Raw genomic sequence first — 27,474 nt, 5'->3', positions numbered from 1 at the left:
GAAGGGTGAAAAGAAAATGAGAAATCTGCACAAAATAACATTCAATGGATACGATGCAATGACACAGAGATGGGATGTAAATAAACTTTTAAACAGCTTTTGATATTCTGGCAGCATTTGTGAGGTTAATACATATTGTAATACACTTTAACAACACATTTTGGCTCCTTTCTGTGAAATCCTGCACATCGCCTTTGTTTCTCTATTGAGAGCTGCACAAGGATTCTTGCTGGAGTATGAGGACCGGCTCCTGCATAATGCAGGGGAGATGAGTGTCAGTCACATCAAACCTTCATATCGCAGCTATTCTAAATCCTGGATTATGAGTTGGGTTGAGCCGATCTTGACTTTTCAGGATCGATTTTGAAATCCGATTTCCCATCATTTTTTATTCGAACCCCATCTCCATCCCAATTCCGATCCCAATGCAAGTCAATGGGATTTTTTTACTAATCGGAGATCGGATTTTAAAAACGATCCTATTCACTATACAGCATGGAATCTAACAATTGAACGCTTTAATTGTTAGAATCCACGTTGTGTAGTGATTCTTTTTAATTACTAAGTAGCCAGAGGATTTTTTTTTTCAATCCTCTGGCTACTTAGTCCCCCCTGGTGTCCACTTACCTGCAGAGATGGCTGGTCCGGTGCCCGGTGTTCTCGTTCTTCTTCGCCTCACTGCCCCTGCCTCCCAGGTTAGGAGAGTGTGGGCGGGTACTGGGAGGGGAGACGTCACGTCTCCCAGCCCTGTACCCGTCCACACTCTCCTAACCCACAAGCCCCGCCTTCTTCCTAGCTCTTTAACACTAACCTGGGAGGCGGGGGCATCGAGGCGAAGAAGAACGAGAACACCAGGCACTGGACCAGCCATCTCTGCAGGTAAGTAGCTACTAGAGATGTTATCTAGTCTCCCATTAGAATGAATGGACGCAGTCGGCGTGCAGGGGGTTAAGGCTGTGTGCCGGCTGCTTCCATTCATTCCTATGGAACCGCAGTGGAGACTTCAAAATGAGTATACACTCCACTCAGAATGAGCGGAGCGTATACTCAGTGTGAAGGCTAACATTGTTAGCTTTTCCCCACAATGCTTGGCCAGTAGCAAAGCATTGTGGGAAATAATCACTGACCTCGATCCCACCTAAAAAGATCGTGTTCGGAATTCCGATCGCGATCGTGAAATTTTCTCGATCGCCGATCGAAATCCGATCTTTTCCGAACACGAACCCTAATTATCAGCCATCATACCAAATCAAGATAACAGTTCTAGCTGTAAAGTTTTCAGAGGAATCAGCAGTTGAAGCTAGTTTGAATCCAGAATGCGTTTTCAATAGGAAATCTTACATCTGGAAATGTAGTTCTTGAAATCTCTGTGTCATATTACAGCTGAAAATCTCTTATGTCATATGACACCATAAGCACCGTTCTAAGTTTTATAATGCCCGAGATGTAACGGTTTACAATAACCTCCCCCACTCCCCAGCCTAATCTTCCCTACAATATACATAAGCCTTATACACATCTTGCCTCTCAATACACAAACGAAGGAAAATATGAAGCGCAGGATTTCACAGAATGGTTCATAAAGTACACTGCAAAGTTTATTAATACCATAAATGCTGTTAAAAATAATTTAAAAAAAAAAAGTTATTGGAAAATTTAGTTATGCTGAAATAAAAGATTATGATGGAATGGATGATGAAACTACTAAACAATGGATGCAAGAGCAGACTGAGCGGATGAAAAGCAGAACCAGAGATGGGGACAAAGCCGTGCTTACATAAATGAACCAGCCAGAAGAAGGGATGAAGTTGACTGGACCAGCCATGCCAAAGAGCCAGATGCAGTTGACATATGGAGGCTACTCAGAGTTGGGCTAAAAGTAGAAGATATGTTGAAATAGAGAAATTATTGTGTTCAGAGTGTAAGGGCAAAATGTATGAAGCAAGGGTTAGGGTTTTTCTTGTTTTGGTTGTTTTTTTAAGTGAGAACAAGGATCAAAAAGTAGATCAGATGAACACTTTTAGCAGGATGAGTCTACAGGACACTACTACTATACTTTAAGAGAATTGAAAGGATTAGACCTAATAAGATGGATGATGAGAGATTTGAGTGCTGTCTACATTCAGGTGAAATACAGGGTTATTTGTACATTTGACAATAGGCATTTGCAGGCAATGTAACTCATTTTATCAGCCATCTCTATGCATATCAGTTTATAACCTTCTTACCCTGTACATGCAAATGCAACACAGAAATTGTATTAGACACCTGAAATGATGCATATATTCAGGTTATGATTGGGCCATCCATTTTGATAGATCATTTGCAAGCCTCTTTAAAAAGCTAAACATAAAAAACAAACAAAAAAAACCTTGCCTCTTCAGCTTTATTAGGCACACATATTAAAATGCCCCTCTGGTTTCTAACTAAACTACTGGGAAAAAAACTTATATGTCAATATGTAAAACTCAGGCTTATCAATGATCCTTATGTTCTGCCCACAAAAATGTAACAGCCCCTATGCCTAACAGGTGCACTATAGCGGATGTATACTGGCTTCTTCACACAATACAGGGCTTTTTTTGAATGTTCTGTTTCAGTGTTTTTAATGTCTTGTCAGGGAGTCTTGAATAAGTTATGGCATGTCCCTGTAGGATGCTATCCGGTTACACCCTGCCTTGATGCATAACATAAGTACTAAGAAGGCAGACACGTGAGTCTTTACCACGCCCTACGATGTCATGATGACCTTTCACACCCCAAAATAGCATCATGGAGGAGGGGTGAGTGAGGGAGTCCCTCCTTTTGCCCAGCTGCTTAGATGTCACAAACAATAGAACCTGTAGCATTGAAGCAGCTAAACATTCAGGATCGAAGTCATCTCTGATCCTGGCCATTGCTGCAAAGTTAGATAGTATGGTAGTAAGGGGTTAAAAGTGTGCCAAAATGTGGCAAAATTACAACAGTTTTGGAGCAAAATAGCAGTGTAAAGTAAACCAACCAAGAGGTCACATAAGTATTGCAAGTCTAGATGTCTAGCAAAGGGTGAAACGTGGCATGTATTCTACTAATATTAGGATAACTGTAAAACAAGATTGATAAATCTGTCCCATCGTATGGTTTCAAAATCTTCATGAGAGCAGATCCAAGGCCCCTTTCACATCATGTTTTTCAAGTCAGTTTAACAGATCTGTTATTTTAATCAAAAAACTGATGTCAATTCATGCATCAAAAACTGATCTGTTAACGGACGTGCACCCGTTTGCATCAGTTTTTTGCTATGACAAAAAAAAAAAAAAAAAAAGGATTTTTTTTTTATGTTTACTTCGGCCACCCCCTACATGTGCTTCACCTAATACCATCAGGTGTAGCACATTGTGGGGGGCAATCAATTCCTAATGGCTGCACATGCTCTACCGCTGATGGTATTAGGTGAAGCACACATGGGGGGTAGCAAAGGAGCTGTCCCCAAGTACTACAAGCCACAGCACAATTGTTTTTGTTGAGGCTAGCAGAAAAAGGAACCCATTGAAGTCAATGGAAGGCTTTTTTTTCAGTGCTGAAATTCCACACCAAATTCTTAACCATTTTCCTCCATGTGAATGAACCCTAAAGGCTAGTTCACACGGGGGAGGGTCAGCAACCTCCGGAGTCGACCCATTCATTTGAGCCGACTCCGGAGGGGGAATCCACGATCGCGATGGTCGTGGCAGGCGGGTATTGACCCGAGAGTGAAGTGGCCCCCCGCGTCACTCTTGGTGCCAAAACCCGCCCCACGTGTGAACGAGCCATCAGGGTCCATTCACACGGAGGAAAATGGCGCTGTATTTGAAGCTTAATTTTCCGCTTTGAAAAAAAAAAGCCTCCCATTGACTTCAATTGGTTCCGCTAGCTTTTTTTCCTCTCGTGGAATTTTCTGCTAGTGGAAAATTCTGCGAATGGAAAAAAAAAAGCTAGTGGAAAAAGGAACCCATTGCTGCCCCCCTCGTGTGCTACCCTTGATGGTATTAGGTGAAGCATATGTGGGGGGTGGCAGAGTAGCTGTCCCCATGTACTCCACGTTACAGCACAAATTTAAAAAAAAAAAATTGTGCTGTGACTTGTAGTGCTTGGGGGACAGCTCCTCTGCTACCCCCACATGTGCTTCACCTAATACCATTAGGAAAAGCACATTTGGGAGGGAAGGGGGGGGAGCGGCCATTAGCAATTGATTGCCTCCCCAATGTGTGCTACTCCTAATGGCTGCTACCCCTGGTTCCAGCAGGAATGGTACTGCTACTTGTAACCCCATTAGAGAAATGGCTGCATTTTCCACCCCCCACCTCTCACGTGTCCAGGCTCCTCAATATCTCCAGCACCATCCTAGTCAGTGTTCGGGAGTATTTAAAATACAAGTAATTAAAATAGTATTTAAAATACTTGTCAGGTATTTTGTAATTAAAATACTTTTTTTATTCAGTATTTTGTATTTGTAATTAAAATACTTTTAGGAATTATTTTACGTATTTTAATTACTGTCTGCATTCAAAACAAATCTTGTAATTTAAATAACCCGCCTCACCGCACTTTAAAAAAAGAACAGCGCGAGTCACGTCATCACTCTCGTTTCTTGTATCTCGTGCGCAGTGCGACGAGAGGAGGGAAAATTCCAGCGCGTTCCAGCAACGCAAGTCCGTCTTGTAGTGACGCGTGATTTATTTTTAGTTTTTAATCATCCCGATCGCGTAATCCATTCCGTAAAATTACTTCAAAAATGGAGGAAAATCGTAATACCAGTGAAGGGGACACAACCGACAATGATTCAGATCTCAAAGACCCACATCTACCTGCAATTTTGGACGGAACTTTTTTCAAAATTAACAAGACTAATGGCCCTTTCACAAGGAGTAAACGCGCGTGTATTTTGGCAAAGTACACGTGTAAAAAATACACGTGTAAAAATAAGACTCCCGTTGACTTCAATGACATTTTTTTTTTACACGTGTAAAAATACACGTCAAAATACACGTGTAAAATGTCATTGAAGTCAAACTAAAAATCCGATTTCAAATAAAAAGTAAAATATAATTAATTAAAATACAGTCCTATGAAAAAGTTTGGGCACCCCTATTAATCTTAATCATTTTTAGTTCTAAATATTTTGGTATTTGCAACAGCCATTTCAGTTTGATATATCTAATAACTGATGGACACAGTAATATTTCAGGATTGAAATGAGGTTTATTGTACTAACAGAAAATGTGCAATATGCATTAAACCAAAATTTGACCGGTGCAAAAGTATGGGCACCTCAACAGAAAAGTGACATTAATATTTAGTAGATCCTCCTTTTGCAAAGATAACAGCCTCTAGTCGCTTCCTGTAGCTTTTAATCAGTTCCTGGATCCTGGATAAAGGTATTTTGGACAAACAATTCAAGTTCAGTTAAGTTAGATGGTCGCCGAGCATGGACAGCCCGCTTCAAATCATCCCACAGATGTTCAATGATATTCAGGTATGGGGACTGGGATGGCCATTCCAGAACATTGTAATTGTTCCTCTGCATGAATGCCTGAGGATTTGGAGCGGTGTTTTGGATCATTGTCTTGCTGAAATATCCATCCCCGGCGTAACTTCAACTTCGTCACTGATTCTTGAACATTATTCTCAAGAATCTGCTGATACTGAGTGGAATCCATGCGACTCTCAACTTTAACAAGATTCCCGATGCTGGCACTGGCCACACAGCCCCAAAGCATGATGGAACCTCCACCAAATTTTACAGTGGGTAGCATGTGTTTTTCTTGGAATGCTGTTTCTTTTTGGACGCCATGCATAACGCCTTTTTTTTATAACCAAACAACTCAATTTTTGTTTCCAAAATGAAGCTGCCTTGTCCAAATGTGCTTTTTCATACCTCAGGCAACTCTATTTGTGGCGTACGTGCAGAAACGGCTTCTTTCTCATCACTCTCCCATACAGCTTCTATTTGTGCAAAGTGCGCTGTATAGTTGACCGATGCACAGTGACACCATCTGCAGCAAGATGATGCTGCAGCTCTTTGGAGGTGGTCTGTGGATTGTCCTTGACTGTTCTCACCATTCTTCTTCTCTGCCTTTCTGATATTTTTCTTGGCCTGCCACTTCTGGGCTTAACAAGAACTGTCCCTGTGGTCTTCCATTTCCTTACTATGTTCCTCACAGTGGAAACTGACAGGTTAAATCTCTGAGACAACGTTTTGTATCCTTCCCCTGAACAACTATGTTGAACAATCTTTGTTTTCAGATCATTTGAGAGCGGGCTGTCCATGTTCGGCGACCATCAAACTTAACTGAACTTGAATTGTTTTGTACAAAGAAATGGTCCAAAATACCTTCATCCAGGATCCAGGAACGGATTAAAAGCTACAGGAAGCGACTAGAGGCTGTTATCTTTGCAAAAGGAGGATGTACTAAATATTAATGTCACTTTTCTGTTGAGGTGCCCATATTTTTGCACCGGTCAAATTTTGGTTTAATGCATATTGCGCATTTTCTGTTAGTACAATAAACCTCATTTCAATCCTGAAATATTACTGTGTCCATCAGTTATTAGATATATTCAAACTGAAATGGCTGTTGCAAACACCAAAATATTTAGAACTAAAAATGATTAAGATTAATAGGGGTGCCCAAACTTTTTCATAGGACTGTATATATAAAATATAAAAAACAAAATTCACATCCTTTTTTTAAAACAAGTAAAATACGTTCAATGAATTTTCTCACATGTCCCGAGATTCACGAGAATCTCGCCCACACTGAGATAACTTGTTAATTTATTAATGATAAAAACAAACAATTTCTAAGTTTTTAACGTTATATGTTGTTTTTTTTTTTTTGTTTTTTTTTTAATTATCCGATCGGGAATATATTACTGCATGATTATGTCATGAAATACAGTAAATTAGCTTCTTTTAGCCCATGTTCAATTGTTCCTTTTTTATTATTACATTTTTTGTTTAAATTTTAGTATTTTTAAAATACTTTTGAAGTAGTATTTAGTATTTGTATTTAAAATACTTCAGTCATAAGTATTTTGTATTTAAAATACTTTCCCGAACACTGATCCTAGTACTATCTTCTCCTCCCCCCACCACGAGGGGCGGCAATCGTGGCGGGGAGACGAAAATAGTACTGGGGTGGCGCAGAAAACATTCGTGAACTGGGAGGTGGGGGAGGGACAGTAGCCATTTCTCTAAGGGGGTCCCTATGGCAGGGCTTACCTTATGGAGAGTTCCACAGACTTCTGCTTCCTACAATACCCTGCTGCGCGGTTTCAGCACAAACATAAGGGGCGGAGTTGTGGCTAATGGGGAAGGGTTCCCTCTTCAGGGGAGGAACTGACAAGCCATAATGGAATGCTTAAGAGGCTGCAAATCGCTCACATTCGTTTACATAGGGAACTAAAGTAAATTAAAAACGAACCGTCGCAGCTCTGTTGTCGTTAAAGGACAGAAAAGTGCGGTAGTATACGCTTTTCTATCCGTTTGAAATAACAGACAGGATTTTTTTAAATTTTTTTTATTGGAGGCAAAGAGTCAGCTGACGGACATATTTTTCAAGGTAAACAGCTATAAAAATGCATCAGTCAGGTGGACCTGTATAACATGATGTGAAAGGGGCCTAAGTTATAGTGCTCCAAAGATCTTATCACCTTTGGGGTCTATTTAGCATACAAACTGCAACCTCTAATAAGGTAATGGGGCAATATGTTGGCGATATTTTCACTTTAATAAATACCACACTTGCTGCATGACAAAACATGCAGGATTTTACAACATTATACAATAAGCTTTGTGGCAAGATTATTAAAGACACAAGCAAACTAATCTACAGAAATAGTAGGAAAAAAAAAAACGGGCTACGGAGAGGTTTCTTAAGCCTGTGCTTACCATCATCCTGGGTGGGCTTAGTCTTGCTGTCTGCCAGATTGACCTTTTCTGGTGTCATGTCTCTTGCCCCTATGGATCCTGCTTTATACTTTAACCTGCCTAGTGTCCTGTGCTTTATAAGGAATGAAGAACGCTTGAACTGGGCAAATGCCTTTAAAGCTCGACCTCGGGATACTGCCCAGCCAGACTGGTTAGGGTGCGGGAGGAGTCTACTCCTAGTTTCCCTCTTGCCAAAGTAGTGGGCTGAAGGGTAGAGTCTGCTTTTGCGGCGAATACGCTTTGGAGGTGCATAGCTCGGGTGGCTTTTTTGGCGTGGCTGGCCCTGGGTGGCATAGATGTGAGACAGTCCATCAAAGAGCCCCTTCAGTTGACTGTTACTGGGGAGGCTTCTGAGGGAAGGGGCACTGGAGTGGCTTGATGAACTCTGAGGGGAATTGGATGTGGTAGAATTGCTGGATTTCTGGGAGCCTGGGCTGTAGCCTGACATGGAGGTGATATGTGAAAGAGGAGAAGGAGCAGGTTGTGAAGGCTGAGGGGGACAGTTTAACTTGTGTGTAGCACCCGTGTCATTAAGTTTTTTCCTAGGTCGGTAGTGCACAGAGAAGTCTACAATTCGCCTGCGAAATCTGCGTCCCTCAGGTGATGGAGTGAAAAACTTAGAGAGGCCATCAATTAGCCCTTTGGTTTTCTTGTTAACTTTGAGGGGGGAGCAAGTGGAGGTGAAGGTGGAGCTGATGGAATGGGGGCCAGGCCGAGCACGCTCAGTCGCAGCAAGGCTGCAGATGGGGTCCTTCACAGATGCAGCATGACCAGATGGCAGTGTGGTGGTACACATTTTAGTTTTTTGACTCCTACCAGATGGCCCCCTTCCTGGGTAAGAATTCAGAGGAGCTTCTTCATTGGACATACACCTACAAGAAGGAGAAAATGGAGTAATATTTCTAACACAAAACTGTCAAGTATTCAAGAGAAGGAAAATACAATGACCTGAAAAGCTGATCTGGCACCAATTTTTATTTAAAAAAAACACTTTTTTACATCAGAGTTTACTATAAAGTTTTTGCCATGAAATAGACAAGCCTCACGTTCAAAGCATGATCAGCAATGAATTAATGGGCTAAGGCCCCCCCCCCCCATAGCGAAACACAGCTAAAAAAAAAAAAATTCTTTAATATGATTAAGGCTCCATGCACCATCTGAGTGGATATCCGATGGTCCGATCTCTTTAAAACCAGACCAGGTCCTATCCTGTTCTGTGTCATTTGGAATGGAAGCCCCCATAGACGTGAATGCATAGTGGAATGCACTCTGATTACTCAAGAATCTGACCTGACTACATTCCACTGCAATTTTGACCCCACATCGGATGCTCACTTGGTCATGTGCATGGGGTCTTAATCTACCACTAATGGCGGTTTAATTTTATTCTTAAAAAAATAAAAAAGCTACAGACTTTTATCCACACACATTAGCAGAACAAGTACTATCCGTCTTATTAACTATGCCCCCTACAAATATTTGGCTATGTTGATGTGGATGAGATTCCATGTAATCCTAGTTGTCGTAAATTACTTTATATGGTTTCCACAGCAGGACTTATAACCTTTATCCATACTTCATCTCACCCTTCAAGCCGTCTTCCTTGATAAAGATTAATTAGGTGGCATCAGCCAAAAAGGAAATGCATGAGATACCTTTGTGAAAGCTGGAAGAGCTTTATTGTCCACACATAGAGAGATCTATAAGAGTGCTTTGATATGACTAGATGGTTCTAACATCAGATATTGGTGGGGAACTCGCCAATAGTTTAGCTGCCTGTTTTGCCACAATGGTGCAGAGGAGCCGCACTTCACAGTGGTCGATCAGTGAGTGTAAATGGAAGTATAATCTTTATGCAAAGGCTCTTCCTCATTGGATAGACCATCATATTAAGTTTCTGCTACCATGGATAGTCATGCTTAAATTGTATTATTATTGTGACTACTATTTATTACAAACCAGTATAGACAGTTATGAATATAATTATTCGCCCTCCTCCCCTACTCTTATTTTTTTCCTTGCAAATTGAAATACAAGCATTGGATTCTAACAGTACATTAGAGGGTGGCTACAAAGACTTACAACATTCGTTGTTTTAGTTTGTTTTTTGGTCGGCCCATCGGTTTCGCATATCGCCTCTTGATCTGAGCAGCTTTTTCTTGGAGAATTTTGCGACCCTTCTTTTTTGGCCTGCAAACCTGACAAATCCACATACCTAAAGAAGACAGAGGTATAGAATTAGGTCCATAAAGTAATCTTTACTACCCGATCTGTGGAAAGCTGTTACACTATTAAATATATTTGAGAAATCTATGGGTGCTGAACCGGCTAAACAATGGATGGGCAGCATAGTGGCTATCGCTGCATATTCTTCCTGTGTCTGCGTGGCTTTCCTCCCACACTCTATAGTAAAGTCCATAATATACAGCCCTATATGGGACAGTGAGCCTCCATATACCACCTGTATCTCTTTAGCAAGACCCATATGCTTTCATAAAGCAGCACAGTCATTTTATAATCTCTAGATCTTGAGAAGGGTTTTGGTGCAAAGTACCTTTTGGCATTCGTGCCAGTGGTGGGTCACAGCACTCCATGTGGAATCCTCTATCGCAAGAATCACAAAATAGCATGTTATCCTGCAAGATAAAATACACAACAATGCGATTCTTCTTCTTTAAAGGCATTTTATAATATCTGAGTGTTCCTCAACTTACTGCATTTTTCCCCTGAATCCTACAGGCACTGCAGGTTTTGCATTCAATGCACTGCCACCGCAAAGCTTTTACATTAGATGTGAGCTCCGGGCAGAACTTTAGACACGATGGATGACCTGTAGAATAAGAATAGGTGTATAGTTATGCTGTAACAACATCAAATAGATGTCAGAAGGCAAGACCAAGTTTCAAAAGACATACGTAAAAATATTACTATTCTGTATGAGAAAATGACAGGATCCAGACACATTTTTATTCATAAAGACCAAAAGTAATACAGGATTTCACTTAACAAGAACTAAAGGGGTATTCCCAGCTGTACTGCTAGCTAATGTAAATTGAAAACTTTTCTTAAATACATTGCTTTAGCAATGCTGTTTGGTTTGCCTGCCATGTAAAAATATTCCCTCCATTGTTTCTATGGAGCTAGACCTGTGTCAAAGTCAAACCGCCAAAGTCGTCTGCCCCCCACTTGTGGAAGAATACAGGAAGTGAGAAGAAGAGACAGCAGACAAAGCTGCTGAAACAGGAAGGTGGGAAGATCCCGTAAGTACACTAGTGGTGGACCATGTGATGAGGGTTATATCACACCGGGCTGGGCCATTGGTAATGGTTTTGATGTTTATCACACAGCCAATAATGAGAAATAGCAGAAATTAATCAAGGCTTTCACTTAACTGAGGTTCATCAAGAAGAATGCACCAGAATTCTATTATTATAAAAATATATCATTAACCACTCCAACACTAATACATCATACAGGACAAATAAAAGAAAAATTGAAAACAAGTTATCTTAAAAGCAGAAGTCTTGATAAGTGTGGAGGTTGAACAGGCCACTTGACAGGTTTTATAGCGGGTTAATGGCAAGGCCAAGTCTTAAAGAGGACACTGGCAGGTCTTTTAAGTGTCTTACATGAACCTGTTCTCCTGAGACTTTGGTAAAGTGACTGCTTATAAAAGGAAAATTGTGTGAAGTAAGCTGGGTGGACTCGGAGGAGAAAGCTTGTACCATGTTAGTCAGAACCCCAGGGGATGAAGATACAGAAGGAGGACTTCATTGCATTCTGGAAATACAGAAGAGGATTTCTGATGAAACTGTATGATCTCACTTTTTAATAGCTACATGGAGGGTCAGGCCTGTTAAGATGCCTCCTGTGAAGCGAGCAGTCAGAAAGAAGTGATTAGTGCCGCGCTCCCACACGATTAGAAGGAGCGCAGTTACTTATTCTGAAGCTGCTTCTAAACACGGCGCATTACGTGGGACATCGGAGGAGCTAATTAAAGATAATTTGATCTTAATGAGGCAGAGCGAGGATCAGCTGCTAATGCTGAGGGAGGCTGATCCATGAAAGTCATGTGGATTTTTGTCTCTGAGGAGAGGGCGGTATAAACACAGGCTGTGGTTCTTACACACTATATCTTAAGTCCTACAGTACAAAAAAAAAGTTTGGATATACTAGAAATATACATATATCAGTGCTGATGTTTAACTAGCTTTCTATTTAAAGAGGGCATGTCTTCTCCACCAACTCCATCTCACCAGATCCATTATTAGGCACTGCTTAAACTTATTTTGGTGCATTTTTAGACACATGCTTCTAGAGAACAGACTCAGTGTTATCTGTGCGTTTACATACCGTGTTTCCCCGAAAATAAGACAGTGTCTTATATTAAATTGTCGTCTTAAATATAGGACCAGTCTTATTTTCGGGGGACGTCTTATGACAACTGGCAGTCATGCTGGCACTTCCTTAGCGGAGCACCGGTTGTAGATAGTGTAGGGGAGGGGGGTATCCTACTTACCTTTCTCATCTTCATAGCAGCGCTGGTGCTGCAGTTCGTCCCGTCAGCGAAAGTGGTGGGCGGGGCTTAGCGAGGGATCCGGTGGTTGTCCAGGAGAACCTCACTTCATTGGCATTGAAGCTGCCTCTTCTGTCTGCGGGCTGCTGCCTCTGCTGCCACTGCCTCTGGGATGAGCTGGGAGAGTGAACTCCCCACAGCATATGCACAGCGGGCATCTCCCAGCTCATCCTACAGCAGCAAGGACAGTGAACACAACAGCAGAGGCAGCAGCCGGATTTCCTGTGCACACGGAGCACATCGCACAGTGTTCAGCCGGCTGCAATGATTTTTGGGCATGCCTTATTTTCGGGGAGTGCTTTATATTAGGCAATTCAACAGAAACCCCCTGCATGCCTTACTTTCAGGTGGAGTCCTATTGGTATCCTGTCTTATCACACAGGTCCAGGCCTCAATGGAACTGCAGTGTAACCAAACAATGAGGTGGAATATTTTCACAAAGTAGGAAAACTAAGCAGCATTGCAAAAGCAATGTATTAAGGGAAACTGTTCAATTTACACAAACTACCAATACAGATAGGATCATTGAAATGGGAATACCCCTTTGAATTAACATGAACCATTTCTTAAAAAAATAAAATGTTTTTCAAAGTTTTTTGTTTTTTTTTCTTAATACAACTGCACTCTAATCGGCCTACTTACCACTGCTCCCACAGTCGGCACATGAAATAAGCTCTTCAGGCTTTTTTTCTCGATTAGATTCCTTGGTCCCAAGGCAAAAACTACAGATGGGAATGGGATCGGCTCGAGGCTGTAAATAAAGAAGGACATGCTAATATGGAGTTGAATATACTAGTAGAAGTAGTCATCATTATAGTCATTTAGAAGAAGGCACAGTATTTGCAATGCAGTCTTGAATATTAGGTTTATCCAACCTCTACAAACTACATGGCATAAAAATAATTTCAATGTTCATATACGTTTATTATACATTATGTGCAAAACACATATATAAGGGGGAGTTCACACTTGCGTTCGTGTCCACCCGCCGGATTTTCGTCCTATTACCCAGGTAAACTGCATAGGGAATGGCTACCCGGCAGTCAGTTTTAAAACCCATTCATTGGAATGGGTTTTTAAAGCAAACTGCCGATGTGCGTATGCAGCCTCTCCGCGGGGAAACGGGTTTTTGGACGGACATAAAGTCCTGCATATCTGACTTTGTGTCTGTGTAAAAAAAAAACAAAAAAAAAAAACAAAAAAAACACACCTGTTTCCCCGCGGAGAGGCTGCATACACACACCCCGGCGGTTTGCTTTAAAAACACATTCAAATGAAATTGCCAGACAGTAAAGACCTGCAAGCCGACTTTTCCATTTGGTGTCCTCAGTAATAAAAACAGACAAGTGTGACCCTAGCCTCAGCTACTAAGATGTGATTATTAAGATGTACAGAAGTCAAGGTCAAGAAGGGCGACACGTCTAACACACACTCCTACACGTAAGTAACAGGAAGAAGGAAATCTAGAAGTTGGTAAAAGAGTCTCAATATATAAGGCCTTGTTCACATCTGCGATTGGTATTCCATTTGGGGGAGTCAGCATGGGACCCCCCCCCCCAACGGAATATCAAACCCAATTGCAAGTGGTGTGCAGTGAAAGCACACGGATCCCCATAGACTATAATTAGGTCTGTGTGCTTGCCGCCAGATCTTAGCAGTGATCATGCGGACAGGAAAGTACTTCTCTACTTTTCTGTCCGCATGACTCATGCGGAGATCTTATGACAAGCACACGGACCCCATTATATGAGGTCCGTGTGCTTTCACTGCACACCACTTGCAAATGCATTCGGTAGTCTATCCCTGCACATGACCTGCTTACGTGATCAGCAATCGACCAACTAGCTCCGTGTCAATCCATGACGTGCTGATCACATAAGCAGGTCATATGCAGGGATATGGGCCAATGAATGACAACCCGGAAGTGCTGATCGTGAGTTTTGTACATCTGCGGCTCGCGTGGCTGCTGTCAGTTTTGTTGTGAGCGGAGGAAGAGTCGTGGTTGAGAGTGACTGGGATACTGTGACCGTGCTGAGGAAGAAGGGATCCACTGCCGCACAGGCAAAGTCCAAGCAAGTGAGTGGCCCTCCTGTATGTAAAGTAGGCACTGCGTTGTCATTTCAGCCTGATATACCAACGATTGTTAGCACAAAGAGGTGTCAAGCCTCAGGACAAAACACTAAAAATGATTGAAAAAAAACGATAGAAAATAAATGTTTAGTTTTTAATTGCTGTAGTTTTGTTAAATATATTAGTTGCTGTTGCGCACTGCAAATATATGTTGCTGTTACATATTACTACTTCATATCTTGTTTTCATGACTGCTCTTAAAATACGTGCGTGACATTAGCTGCTGTGTGCGGCCATCGCAACAACCTCTTGTTACTCATGTGGCCCTCAGGATACCCTGAGTTTGACATGCCTGATCTGCAGTAAAGCGGTCTGACTACTACAGAGAACAGATCTGTCCGCTTCCTGCCCTATTCTCTGTGCATCAGTTGTTGAAAACCGCTGATTGTTGTGTTGAATCCCCACTGATCTGACATTTCTCTGATAGTCACAGCAATCCCACCTCCACCTTTTCCAGACGTTAGTCACAGCAGCCACTCTTTACCCAAATAGAAGGGACACCATATTTCCTTCATGCGTCAACATTAGCTGCAACCTATGTTCAGAGGTATCCACAGTAGACAGAAACAGCAAGCCTCCCCAGTTCACCTTTAATCCCAGTGGATAAAGACAGCCATCCCCCTTCCATTTTAGTAGTCACACAGAGACCACATTCCATAGGTCATGTCATTAATCTAAATTCTGTCCAACACATTTTGAGCAGTTTGCGTCAAAAAGTATACACAAGGTAGTATGTGCCAGATGATCGTGCCACACTTGACAATTTGTATTTTACTGCTTCTGAAACTTTTGTCCCTCGCGTTAACATTCAGAAAGTAATTTCAGGTGCAAATTTCTTAGCAGACTGCTATTAAGAACGACAAGTTCTTTTTCTTAGCGACAAAGCAACATAAATGTTATGGTGCACCTATCATTTTAACGTTCTTAGAATTAGACAAGCTCTGGTGCAACCACAAAGTGCAACCTAAATCAGAATCACTCTTAAAGGGGTTGTCCTATCACAAGGATCCTATCTATACTGCTAGTTTAGGTGGATTTAAGACTTTTCCTAAATACATTGCTTTATCAAAACTGCTTTGTTTGGCTGCTATCTTAGTTTATTCACTTCATTGTTTACACTCTGTTTCTATGGCCTTTGGGATTATCTGCTCATTTGTCAAGTTCTGTAGCTGCCTGCTCTCAGGGGGAGAGGGAGGGGCTGGGAGCAGCTCTGAGCTGTTTGTGTCTTATAAGTAGCAGAGCTTCTCAGGTAGGGGAGGTGAGAGCTCCGGGATTTCTGAGCTCTTATAAGTCAGTTTAATTGAATTTGGCTGATAAGGGCTGAAATAGGGAGTCCCGTACCTCTGTATGTAATGCAAAGTGACTCAAATCCAGCTCTGCTACATCAGCTTCACACTGTGGTAATTCATTTACAACCAATCCCGTGCAAGTGAAACCCCGCCCACCAATGTGCCGAGAAAAGCAGGAAATGAATAGAGCACGACAACCTGCAGGTTAGTGAACAAGCGTCATGGGAATACCCCTTTAACTGTACATTTTACCTAGATTACCACTGAGGAACAATTTATTACATGCCATGCCCCCTTTTTATATGCCATGCTATGTTTTGGTTATTCACATGTCAGTAATCCTGACTGGATAGTCTATAATTACACAGTGACATACGGTAGCCCGTACTGTTGAGAAAAGACATAGTATATCCATCAAGTTCAAGTTCAGGGAATGGGAAAGGGCATGATGACATGACATACATTTCCAGAACCATCAATGCTATTTTTCTCTAAAAAGCCATCCAAGTCTTTTTTGAAGCTGTCAGCTGTGACCGGCTCCTAGGGAAGGCTATTCCGATTCAGAGTCCTTACAGTGAAGGCGTTAGCCTTTAGCCCATACTTTCCATCAATGACCATAATGTGACACCCTACAAGAGCCTGATACTGTAAATAACTGCCAACCCCGACACATACCTCTGCATTAGTTGTGCCCAGTATAAAAAAAAAAGTTCCAGCTTCATTCTGCTATGTGGTTGAACTGACAAAAATCTGTGGGGGTGCTCAGAGGCCCTGGGGTGTGCCCAGGGTGCTCGGAGTGCTTATTACATAAAGTAATCAACCAGGATTACAACGGAACAGCGGGAAGAATAAAAAAAAAAGGAAGGTAGTAGTAGAATAGCCTTTTTAAAGGCTATCCAGGCATGTCTTTATCTCAAAACCACTGACACCAATAATAGAATCCCTTTAAGGCATAGGAGACTCCGCCACAGATTCTGCCTAAAATCGTAGGAGAGGAAAGTCCTGCAAGGAGGACTTCTAATGTAAAGCTGGGCAGGAAGTTTTTAAGCAGACAGGCTCGACCTGAACGCTAGTGTGAATCTAGTATCTACACGTAAAATACACAAAATAGAATAAAAAAAACTGCTTTGTGCAGTATTGCCCATTTTCTCCATATTGATCTTTATTTTACACAATGGGGAAATTAAACTTTACACTGAATTTTTCTTTTCTTTCCACAAATAAATCCGTGGGCCAAGTTTAAAGAGGACCTTTCACCACTTTTGGGCACATGCAGTGTTATATACTGCTGGAAAGCGGACAGTGCGCTGAATTCAGCGCACTGTCGGCTTTCCCGATCCGTGCCCGGTGTGAAGAGCTTACGGTGCCGGTACCGTAGTGCTCTATGGTCAGAAGGGCGTTTCTGACCATTAGCCAGGAACATCCTTCTGCCTCGCGGTGCCTATCGCGCTGTGCTGTGGAGCGGGGAGGAACGCCCCCCTCCTGCTCCTGATAATGCTCGTCTATGGACGAGCTGTGTGAGCAGAGGGAGGGGGGTGTTCCTCCCCGCTCCACAGCACAGCGCGATAGGCGCCGCGAGGCAGAAGGACGTTCCTGGCTAATGGTCAGAAACGCCCTTCTGACCATAGAGCACTACGGTACCGGCACCGTAAGCTCCTTACACCGGGCACGGATCGGGAAAGCCGACAGTGCGCTGAAATCAGCGCACTGTCAGTTTTCCAGCAGTATATAACACTGCATGTGCCCAAAAGTGGTGAAAGGTCCTCTTTAAATAAGTAGGCAGTTTCCCTACTCCTGTTCCTCCTCCCTCTGGTCTCATGTCCATAGAAGTCTATGGAAAGGATTAGAGTGAGCCGGAAATGCAGGAGATTGAGAGTTGATGTCTGGAGCTACACAGAAAGCTTTATATCATAGCCAAAAGAAAGAAGGTTCTAGTACCCTTGGGTTACCTTTATCCTGTATACAAGAAGACACACTATTGGATATGGAGGCATACGGGTTCTATACGGTATCCTGCGGAACATTTGACAGGCTGCTGAAGCTGGCGTCCCAGATGGTCCCATAAATACTCAATTGTTGATAGATCTGTCAACCAGGCGGGCCCAAGGAGGTGTTGCAATATGGTGGAGACATCTGGGAAAACTTTTTCATGTGTGGTCTGCCATGAGCGGCAATAAATGCGGCACATATTGCTAGGCTTTTAGGACAAGTTCCATGGAGGTATCAGTCTGAGCCTTGCACCGCTGTTCATGCGACTAAATCAGCTGTGGAAACCACAGCTTTTTTTCAGTGTGTTGAAGATTTATTAAAAAAAAAAAACAATAGATGCGCAGTATGTACTATGGCTTGGCAGTCCTAATAAATTCCCTCTAAAGTATAGATATTAGAGATGAGCAAACAGTGAAATGTTCGAAGTTCGAAATTCGATTCGAGTAGCCCCTCAGAACTCGACTGTTCGAACCCCATCATAGTCTATGGGAAACCAATATTCGACTCAGGAGAGTCACCAAGACCACTATGACACCTCAGCAAATGATGACAACACCTCTGGAATGCAACTGGAACAGCAGGGGAAGCATGCCTGGTGGCATCCAAGTCCCTGTTTTACGCCACTAATAATGCAGGAGCTGACTTTTCCCCATAGGAATGCATTGCTATTCCACAGCAGTCTCCACTGTGGTCCGATCACAGATGGAGATTGGTGTGGACCGATCTTAGACCACGCCTCGTCCGGCAGAACCAGCGTTGATTGGCCGAATGCTGCCCACTGTACGTCACTCCGGAGATGTACAGAGCTCTGTCAACTCTGCTATTCCGGAGATGTACAGAGGTCTGTCAACTCTGCTATTCCAGAGATGTACAGAGGTCTGTCAACTCTGCTATTCCGGAGATGTACAGAGCTCTGTCAACTCTGCTATTCCGGAGATGTACAGAGCTCTGTCAACTCTGTTATTCCGGAGATGTACAGAGCTCTGTCAACTCTGCTATTCCGGAGATGTACAGAGCTCTGTCAACTCTGCTATTCCGGAGATGTACAGAGCTCTGTCAACTCTAATATTCCGGAGATGTACAGAACTCTGTCAACTCTGCTATTCCGGAGATGTACAGAGCTCTGTCAACTATGCTATTCCGGAGATGTAGCAGTGCTGTGCGGTCAACGCTGCTACATCTGAGATGTACAGAGCTCTGTCAACTCTGCTACATCTGAGATCGGACCACAATGGAGACTGCTGTGGACCGATGTTAGACTCCGCCTCCTCCAGCAGAACCAGCGTTGATTGGCCGAATCCTGTACACTGTACGGCATTCGGCCAAACAACGCTGGCCAATGCTTTCCTATGGGGAAAAGTCAGCTCCTGCATAACGCAAGCTGACAGGGATCCCGACTAGCATATAATGGGCTGCCACGAGATAGAGCCCCAAAGAGCTGTTTGAGTAACATTCCTACCTAAATAAAGGTAATTCCTAGCTAACCCTGCCAGTACATCTATCCCTGTCTCACAGTCACATAGTTCACAGTCTCATATGAACCGGATCTGAAATCCACTATTCGTCTCAAGTGGAGGTCACCTGATTTCGGCAGCCAATGGCTTTTTCTGATTTTTTTCGATGCCTACGTTGTCGTAGTTCCTGTCCCACCTCCCCTGCACAGTTATTGGTGCAAAAAAAAGCACCAGGGAAGGTGGGAGGGGAATCAAATTTTTAGTGAGTTTGCCACGTGATGTTCGACTGGAATCGAACATCTCGAACAGCCTGATATCCGATCGAACATGTACTCGGTTGAACGCTGTTCGCTCATCTCTAATAGATATGTGATGGAAATGCTGATCATCAGAAAGTAAAGCTTACAAATGCAATTTTCCATACCATAGGAGGTCAAGTGGTTGATCAAAGAAGTTGGCCTGTGAGAGACATAGGCGTTACGTCCATTTAGCCGATCATTACATGGTGGTTAGCAGTTCATGGTTACACTGAAATCTGACATCTGATGAATTCCACAGTAGCAGTTAACAGGTTAAATTGACAGTATGAGGGGATGATCATCACCATGAACCACTGAGCAGTAAATCAAGAATAATGAGTCCTCTGAGAATCCTTCAGGTAGGATGAACGCTGTTCTCCTATATTACATAATTAATCCAAACCGTCCCTTTATGTTGGCTCAATAAGCAGCGTCTAAAAGCTTTTATTTGTGTAAGCGGCGAGCGGCCTTCCAGGAAGCATGCCATAAATTACTGTCTATAAAACTCATTAAGCTTTCGCCATTACTTGGCTGCCACTACAATGCAGGCAGAGCAGTCACCACATTGAGGAGGGGTGCCCGGGCACTAGTAGCATGACCCTACAACACCACAACATTTAGGGTGGTGCCAGACAACATACCAAATGCCACTATAGCCGTATGTAACCCCCAGGGTGCCAATGCCTTAACTTCTCAATAAGTAAAACACTATTAAATTTCAGCAGTCTTTTATTACTGGCAGTGTGGCAACAGCAAAACCGCATTCCCAGTAATGAAACAGTGTCGAAATTAATGGGAATTTCACATACGAAGACGTGAAAGCACCAGCGATCCAGTAGCGTTATCCGCCTCAGACGCCTCATCTGGCACCAGCTTTGTGTCCGGCACTTTGGAGCGCCCAACTCCTGGGCTACTTCATGATACATTTACATCACACGTCTGTATGATATCATGCTTCCATAAGCTGGATGCTTCTGCGCTGCCAGTTGACAAGTACACACTTCTGCACTTGACAAAGCACTTCAAGAGAACGATGCTCAAATTAAACTCCAAGCAAAACAAGAAGATCTTATGCAAGTGCTACTTGTACATGATGCATCAACAGCGCTTCCATCAACTATCTGGAGTTACATAAACCCCGGGAGCACTTCTGCTTACATCCTAGGAGTTTTCTGTCTGCTTGAAAAATCGGACATGGTTTTAAACGCCTTAAAGGACACAACATAATATCCCATTTAAGTTAATGGAAAATGTAAACGGACACAGCTAGTGTCCGTTGCTAAACTCTTGAGCGGACATTAGCTACGGATACTAGCTGTCAGACACCTTTTTTTTTTTTTTTTTTTTTTTTTTTTTTTTTGGGGGGGGGGGGGGGGGGGGGGGCGATGACCAGCCGCAATATCAATGTATAGAATCTCCCAGAAAATAGTGGAAATATTTTTTTTTTTTTTTTTTTAAAGCTTATGTTGTAAATCCCTCCTTCCCTAGAATACATACAAAAGTAGCAAATGACTGTGAAACACATACACATTAGGTATCCCTGTGTCTGACGGTGCCCGGTCTACGGAATATAGGATATCTGCAGTGCTCCTGATCCGTCAGAAAGGGGGTAATAGGAGCAGTGCAGATACCCTATATTCAGCCAGACTGACTTCCACGTGGGGAAAAAAAAGAAATAGTCCTCAAGCTCAGGGAAGGGGCAGACAGACAACCAAAACACCCCCTCCCCTTCCCCAGCAACTACCACACCCAAAAACTCTGACCATTTTAATATTTGAAATTTTCCAGTAGCTGCTGCATTCCCCCCCCCCCCCCAGCTTATACTCAAGTCAATAAGTTTTCCCAGTGTTTTGTGGTAAAATTAGGGGCCTCAGCTTATATTCGGGTCGGCTTATACTCGAGTATATACGGTAACTACAATACAGACCAAAAGTTTGGACACACCTTCTCATTCAAGGAGTTTTCTGTATTTTCATGACTATGAAAATTGTAGATTCACACTGAAGGCATCAAAACTATGAATTAACACGTGTGGAATTATATACTTAACAAAAAAGTGTGAAACAACTGAAAATCTGTCTTGTATTCTAAGTTCTTCAAAGTAGCCACTTTTTGCTTTGATTACTGCTTTGCACACTCTTGGCATTCTCTTGATGAGCTTCAAGAGGTAGTCATCTGAAATGGTCTTCCAACAGTCTTGAAGGAGTTCCCAGAGATGCTTAGCACTTGTTGGCCCTTTTGCCTTCACTCTGCGGTCCAGCTCTCCCCAAACCATCTCGATTGGGTTCAGGTCAGGTGATTGTGGAGGACAGGTCATCTGGTGTAGCACCCCATCACTCTCCTTCTTGGTCAAATAGCCCTTACACAGTCTGAGGGTGTGTTTGGGGTCATTGTCCTGTTGAAAAATAAATGATGGTCCAACTAAACGCAAACCGGATGGAACTGCATGTCACTGCAAGATGCTGTGGTAGCCATGCTGGTTCAGTATGCCTTCAATTTTGAATAAATTCCCAACAGTGTCACCAGCAAAGCACCCCCACACCATCACACCTCCTCCTCCATGCTTCACGGTGGGAACCAGGCATGTAGAGTCCATCCATTCACCTTTTCTGCATCGCACAAAGACACTGTGGTTGGAACCAAAGATCTCAAATTTGGACTCATCAGACCAAAGCACAGATTTCCACTGGTCTAATGTCCATTCCTTGTGTTCTTTAGCCCAAACAAGTCTCTTCTGCTTGTTGCCTGTCCTTAGCAGTGGTTTTCTAGCAGCTTTTTTTTTTTACCATGAAGGTAAAGTCTGTTCAGTAGGACTATCAGCGGTGTATCCACCTGACTTCTGCACAACACAACTGATGGTCCCAACCCCATTTATAAGGAAAGAAATCCCACTTATTAAACCTGCCAAGGCACACCTGTGAAGTGAAAACCATTTCTCATGGAGCTCATCAAGAGAATGCCAAGAGTGTGCATAAGCAGGAATCAAAGCAAAAGGTGGCTACTTTGAAGAACCGAGAATATAAGACATATTTTCAGTTGTTTCACACGTTTTTGTTAAGTATATAATTCCACATGTAGTAATTCATAGATTTGATGCCTTCAGTGTGAATCTACAATTGTCATAGTCATGAAAATACAGAAAACTCTTTGAATGAGAAGGTGTGTCCAAACTTTTGGTCTGTACTGTACATCAATGTGGAGCAGAATCGGAGACACATGATCAGCTCTTATTCCTTTTCCATGTGAATCTACCATTGTAATAAGCATGTCTGTCACAAGGAGAATACTTATAGGACCGACCACTGGACTTTCCCAGAAAAGCTATAGCTCAATCTGCTCAGTTCCACCTGCTGTATAACATGCCACCTGCAAGCTGCATTGCATGGGCTAGGAAAATTTTAAAGGGGTTGTCTGGGATAAATAGAAAATCAGTCCCTAAAATAAACCCCCTTCCCCCGGCCTAACTTCTAACTGACTTTAATTAAAATAAATAATCTATATTTACCTATAAACCTGGGGCACTAGCACATTTTCTGATAATTCGGTGATCATCGGTTTAACTCCGCCGCCCCCATCCCTTACATACTTACCCATCTACATTCTTCTGTCGGCACCTGTGCAATAAAACTTTATTGTACAGTCGCCGGCAAAAGCGAAGAGCGCATACCACGCACGTGCAAGAAGTTCCCAGAAGAAGATGCCGCCGGGACTGAAGATGCTGATCTGCCCGACACAGAAGACAGGCAAGTATGATTGTGGGGTGGATTGGGGTTGAGTGAGGTAGGTAGGTAAGATAGGGTTAGTAGTCCAAGGGCTAGCTAGGGAAACAGGGAGGGCTGTGAGAGAGGGGGATTATGGGAGTTGTAGGCTAGGACAGCAGGAAGCTAGGGGATAGCATGTAAACAAATGTAGAGAATGTCAGGAGGTCCCAGAGAGCCAGAAATCACTCAGAACACTGCTGAAGGTATTTGGGTGCAATGAATAACCCATTAAGAGAACTAAAATACCATTTCTTTTTTTTTTTAAACAAAAGGTGTTTTTGTTTGCCCGGAAAACCCCTTTAAAGGATATGTAGCAAATTTCTATCATACACTTGTATTTATTTTTGGCAATAGAGTTTGATGATGAAAGAAAAAGAAAATCATCATCAATAATTCATCACGTACATAGCAAATAAAGCTCTGTCCTCTCTCTACAGAGGCGACACGAGTAATTACAGTGTTAAGTATCTGTGCGGTGCTCTCCCTCCCTGTATTCTGTACTCTAGTGCTCTTTTCCAACCCATTAAACTTTAGGATGGTTGTGTGCAAGAGAACATCACCCAGCGCAAGCATCATTTGTATAATTAGGCACAGGGTAATTAGGCGGCAGCCCGTCAGCTAACAGGCATTTATTAGCCGGCCAAGCAATGTCCTTACTGTTCAGTCTGACATTTATGAACCACAGAAATACAGTGGATGACTGGGCAGTAGGGAGATAAACATATCAGAAAGAGTACAAAGCCTATAGCAAACAGGCCTATAGCCTCCAGCGACGGCTAAAACAAAGGGGCAGTGCACTCAGCCCAGCACTTAGGACTCTTTCGCCTTTGCTCTCCTCACAGATTCATAGAGGCCAGCAGATTTCTAGGACTCCATACACAGCCCATGGGGCTGTCAGCAGCAAGGCCCCTCAGATCAAACATGTCTGACATGTCAGAAGATTGTGAAGATGAGAGGTACCCTGTAATGATTTAAGGCAAACATGCCAAGCCTTACAGCGATGATACCGTATCAATACTTCTACAGTTAGTTTATATACTAAAATATTTATATGCTGAATGTATCATACTAGCATATACGCAGAATACAGGGGCATACTAATGTTACAGCTGTATTGAAGAGCGGTATACAGGGGTATACTAATGTTACAGCTGTATTGAAGAGCGGTATACAGGGGTATACTAATGTTACAGCTGTACTGAAGTGCGGTATACAGGGGCATACTAATGTTACAGCTGTACTGAAGTGCGGTATACAGGGGCATACTAATGTTAAAGCTGTATTGAACAGCAGTATACAGGGGCATACTAATGTTACAGCTGTATTGAAGAGCAGTATACAGGGGTAAACTAATGTTACAGCTGTATTGAAGAGCGGTATACAGGGGTATACTAATGTTACAGCTGTATTGAAGAGCGGTATACAGGGGTATACTAATGTTACGGCTGTATTGAAGAGCGGTATACAGAGGTATACTAAGGTTACAGCTGTATTGAAGAGCAGTATACAGTGTATACTAATGTTACAACTGTATTGAAGAGCGGTATACAGGGGTAAACTAATGTTATGGCTGTATTGAAGAGCGGTATACAGGGGTATACTAATGTTACAGCTGTACTGAAGTGCGGTATACAGGGGCATACTAATGTTACAGCTGTATTGAAGAGCAGTATACAGGGGTAAACTAATGTTACAGCTGTATTGAAGAGCGGTATACAGGGGTATACTAATGTTACAGCTGTATTGAAGAGCGGTATACAGGGGTATACTAATGTTACGGCTGTATTGAAGAGCGGTATACAGAGGTATACTAAGGTTACAGCTGTATTGAAGAGCGGTATACAGTGTATACTAATGTTACAACTGTATTGAAGAGCGGTATACAGGGGTATACTAATGTTACAGCTGTATTGAAGAGCGGTATACAGGGGTATACTAATGTTACAGCTGTATTGAAGAGCGGTATACACGGGTATACTAATGTTACAGCTGTATTGAAGAGCGGTATACAGGGGTATACTAATGTTACAGCTGTATTGAAGAGCGGTATACACGGGTATACTAATGTTACAGCTGTATTGAAGAGCGGTATACACGGGTATACTAATGTTACAGCTCTATTGAAGAGCATAGTCTGCATATCTTTATACAGCAATTGCCCAAAAATAAGTTAAACAATAAGTTATAACACGCGTTACATGTTTGTTAACATGGGAGACTATTGGGAACCTATGCCACTGCAGGCAGGGTCACACATCAGAGCCTACGTTCTGAGGTATACGATGAGAAATCCTCAAATGTGGTGTGAACACAGCCTAATAGATTTTCTGAACGCAAGATAACCTTTGTCCTCACATTTACCTTTAAGGGGGGTGGGGGGGTATGAAATATGAAGGGAGGGGAGCAATGGGCTACAACACAAATTAGGGAACCTCGACAAGACAGGAGACCCTGCCAGAGGAGATCTGTGCACTATTCACCTGGGATCCTACCACCGCCAAGAAAGTCCATGACTGCACCTTGCAATAAGCGCAAACCAAGTACTTGGACTCTAAGTCACAAAAAGTGACAAAATATTTCAGATGTAAACTCCCTGCCAAAAGGGAAACAAATACGGAATAACTTACAACATCTCGAATGAGAGAGAAGAAAGGCCTCATGTTACTGGTGGAGTTTAATATTTTTTTTCTCTGTTTTACCAAAAGGCTCTGTATGGATATAATAATAATAATAATAATAATAATAAATAATATGTATTATTATTATATGAGATAAGCACCATATCCCACAGTGATCTCTACCACTCCTGTTATAGCTCGGGGCATTCACCGGTCTACACTCCCAGGTGACAAACAGCCATTCATCCAAATCATAGGCCATGGCGCTACATGCCACTAGTGACAGGACTGACAGCACGTGCACATTTGCACACAGGCCCCGTTGAAGAAATCTTGTTATAAGACTAGTAGATGAACCTAATTCCTGGGCCCCAAAATCCCTCACACAAGATGACACCAAATGTAAGGGTGAATTCACTAATATGGTTAAATACATTCAATTAGAGGCAAGGCAAGCATATGGGTTTTTTGTTTGTTTTTTTAACGCTCCATTTACATGAACAGGACAATATACCCTTATAAGTGACATATGATAGGTAGGACCTAGTATTACACTGGGTTATACCTCTTGACATGTACTACAGATCTGCTAGAGATGGGACTAGTGAAATGGCAATGTTACATGTAATACATTCTATCAGCGATCATGGGAGGTTTTGCTTGTGCTGGATCTATTTTGACCCCAGCCTTCAGCAGTTAAACAGGAAATACTTCAGTCTTCTTGCCAAGAGCGGGCGGACTGACGCTTCCTTCCACAGATTATCACATAACTGCCTGTTTAGAGGCCGGATCAATAACTCTCACTTCACCAAGTAACAATCAATACTGACAAGGGTGCTGAGCCACGACAAGACAACACAGGCTTGTGAGCAGCAGTCCCATATTCGCCGTGCGTGGATAGGAAGAGGGTGAAGGCGTTCTCTCTATTATATGCAGAAGTAAAATGTACAATTCCACAGTACCAGAGAAAATAATGTCAGAGGCATTACTAGATGATGCACAATCTGTAATAGGGCCCACATGTAACGTGCTGCTATACTGCTGTTTTATGCTGCCATCAGGCCTTTGCGCCACCTCAGCTTTCAGGGCCATTTTAGGTGAAACCCAGTGCACCAGAATAGAATCCAACCCATTCAAGAACTGGCGTAAACTTCCTATATAACTTTTTTCCCTATTGCTTTCAATGTGATACGCGAGTATCACATGGAAAGCAATAGGGGAAAAAGTCTCCTATTGATTTCAATGGGTAGCGCACGTATGCCGGCACCCATAGAAATCAATGGGACATGTTTTACGTTCAGAATGAGCGACGCGTTACACCGCGTCAAGGCTCCCTTAGACTGAGTTTACATGGCGTTTTGCTTTAGGACTAATGGCAGTTTTAAGTTACATTTAGGAGTACATATT

The 27,474-nt window shown here is 42.6% G+C and overlaps 1 protein-coding gene across 2 annotated transcripts in view; it reads right to left on the bottom strand.

Moving 5' to 3' along the window:
* The window catches only part of KAT6B (lysine acetyltransferase 6B), an 80,976-nt gene that overhangs the window by 33,797 nt on the left and 19,705 nt on the right, over positions 1-27,474 (bottom strand). Inside the window, exons 3-7 of one of the 2 annotated variants that reach the window (XM_075257771.1) lie at positions 13,170-13,278; positions 10,666-10,781; positions 10,506-10,587; positions 10,034-10,166; positions 7,913-8,823 (exon numbers count right to left, since the gene is read on the bottom strand). In XM_075257771.1, the coding sequence (XP_075113872.1) occupies positions 7,913-8,823; positions 10,034-10,166; positions 10,506-10,587; positions 10,666-10,781; positions 13,170-13,278 (1,351 nt within the window). The remainder of the gene's footprint in view (positions 1-7,912; positions 8,824-10,033; positions 10,167-10,505; positions 10,588-10,665; positions 10,782-13,169; positions 13,279-27,474) is intronic. The other variant, XM_075257772.1, reaches the window with a different exon arrangement.

Source organism: Leptodactylus fuscus, chromosome 10, assembly GCF_031893055.1.
Source record: "Leptodactylus fuscus isolate aLepFus1 chromosome 10, aLepFus1.hap2, whole genome shotgun sequence".
Taxonomy (NCBI): domain Eukaryota; kingdom Metazoa; phylum Chordata; class Amphibia; order Anura; family Leptodactylidae; genus Leptodactylus; species Leptodactylus fuscus.
The sequence above is the reverse complement of the archived record's forward strand: the minus strand, read 5'-3'. Positions and strand labels throughout refer to the sequence as shown.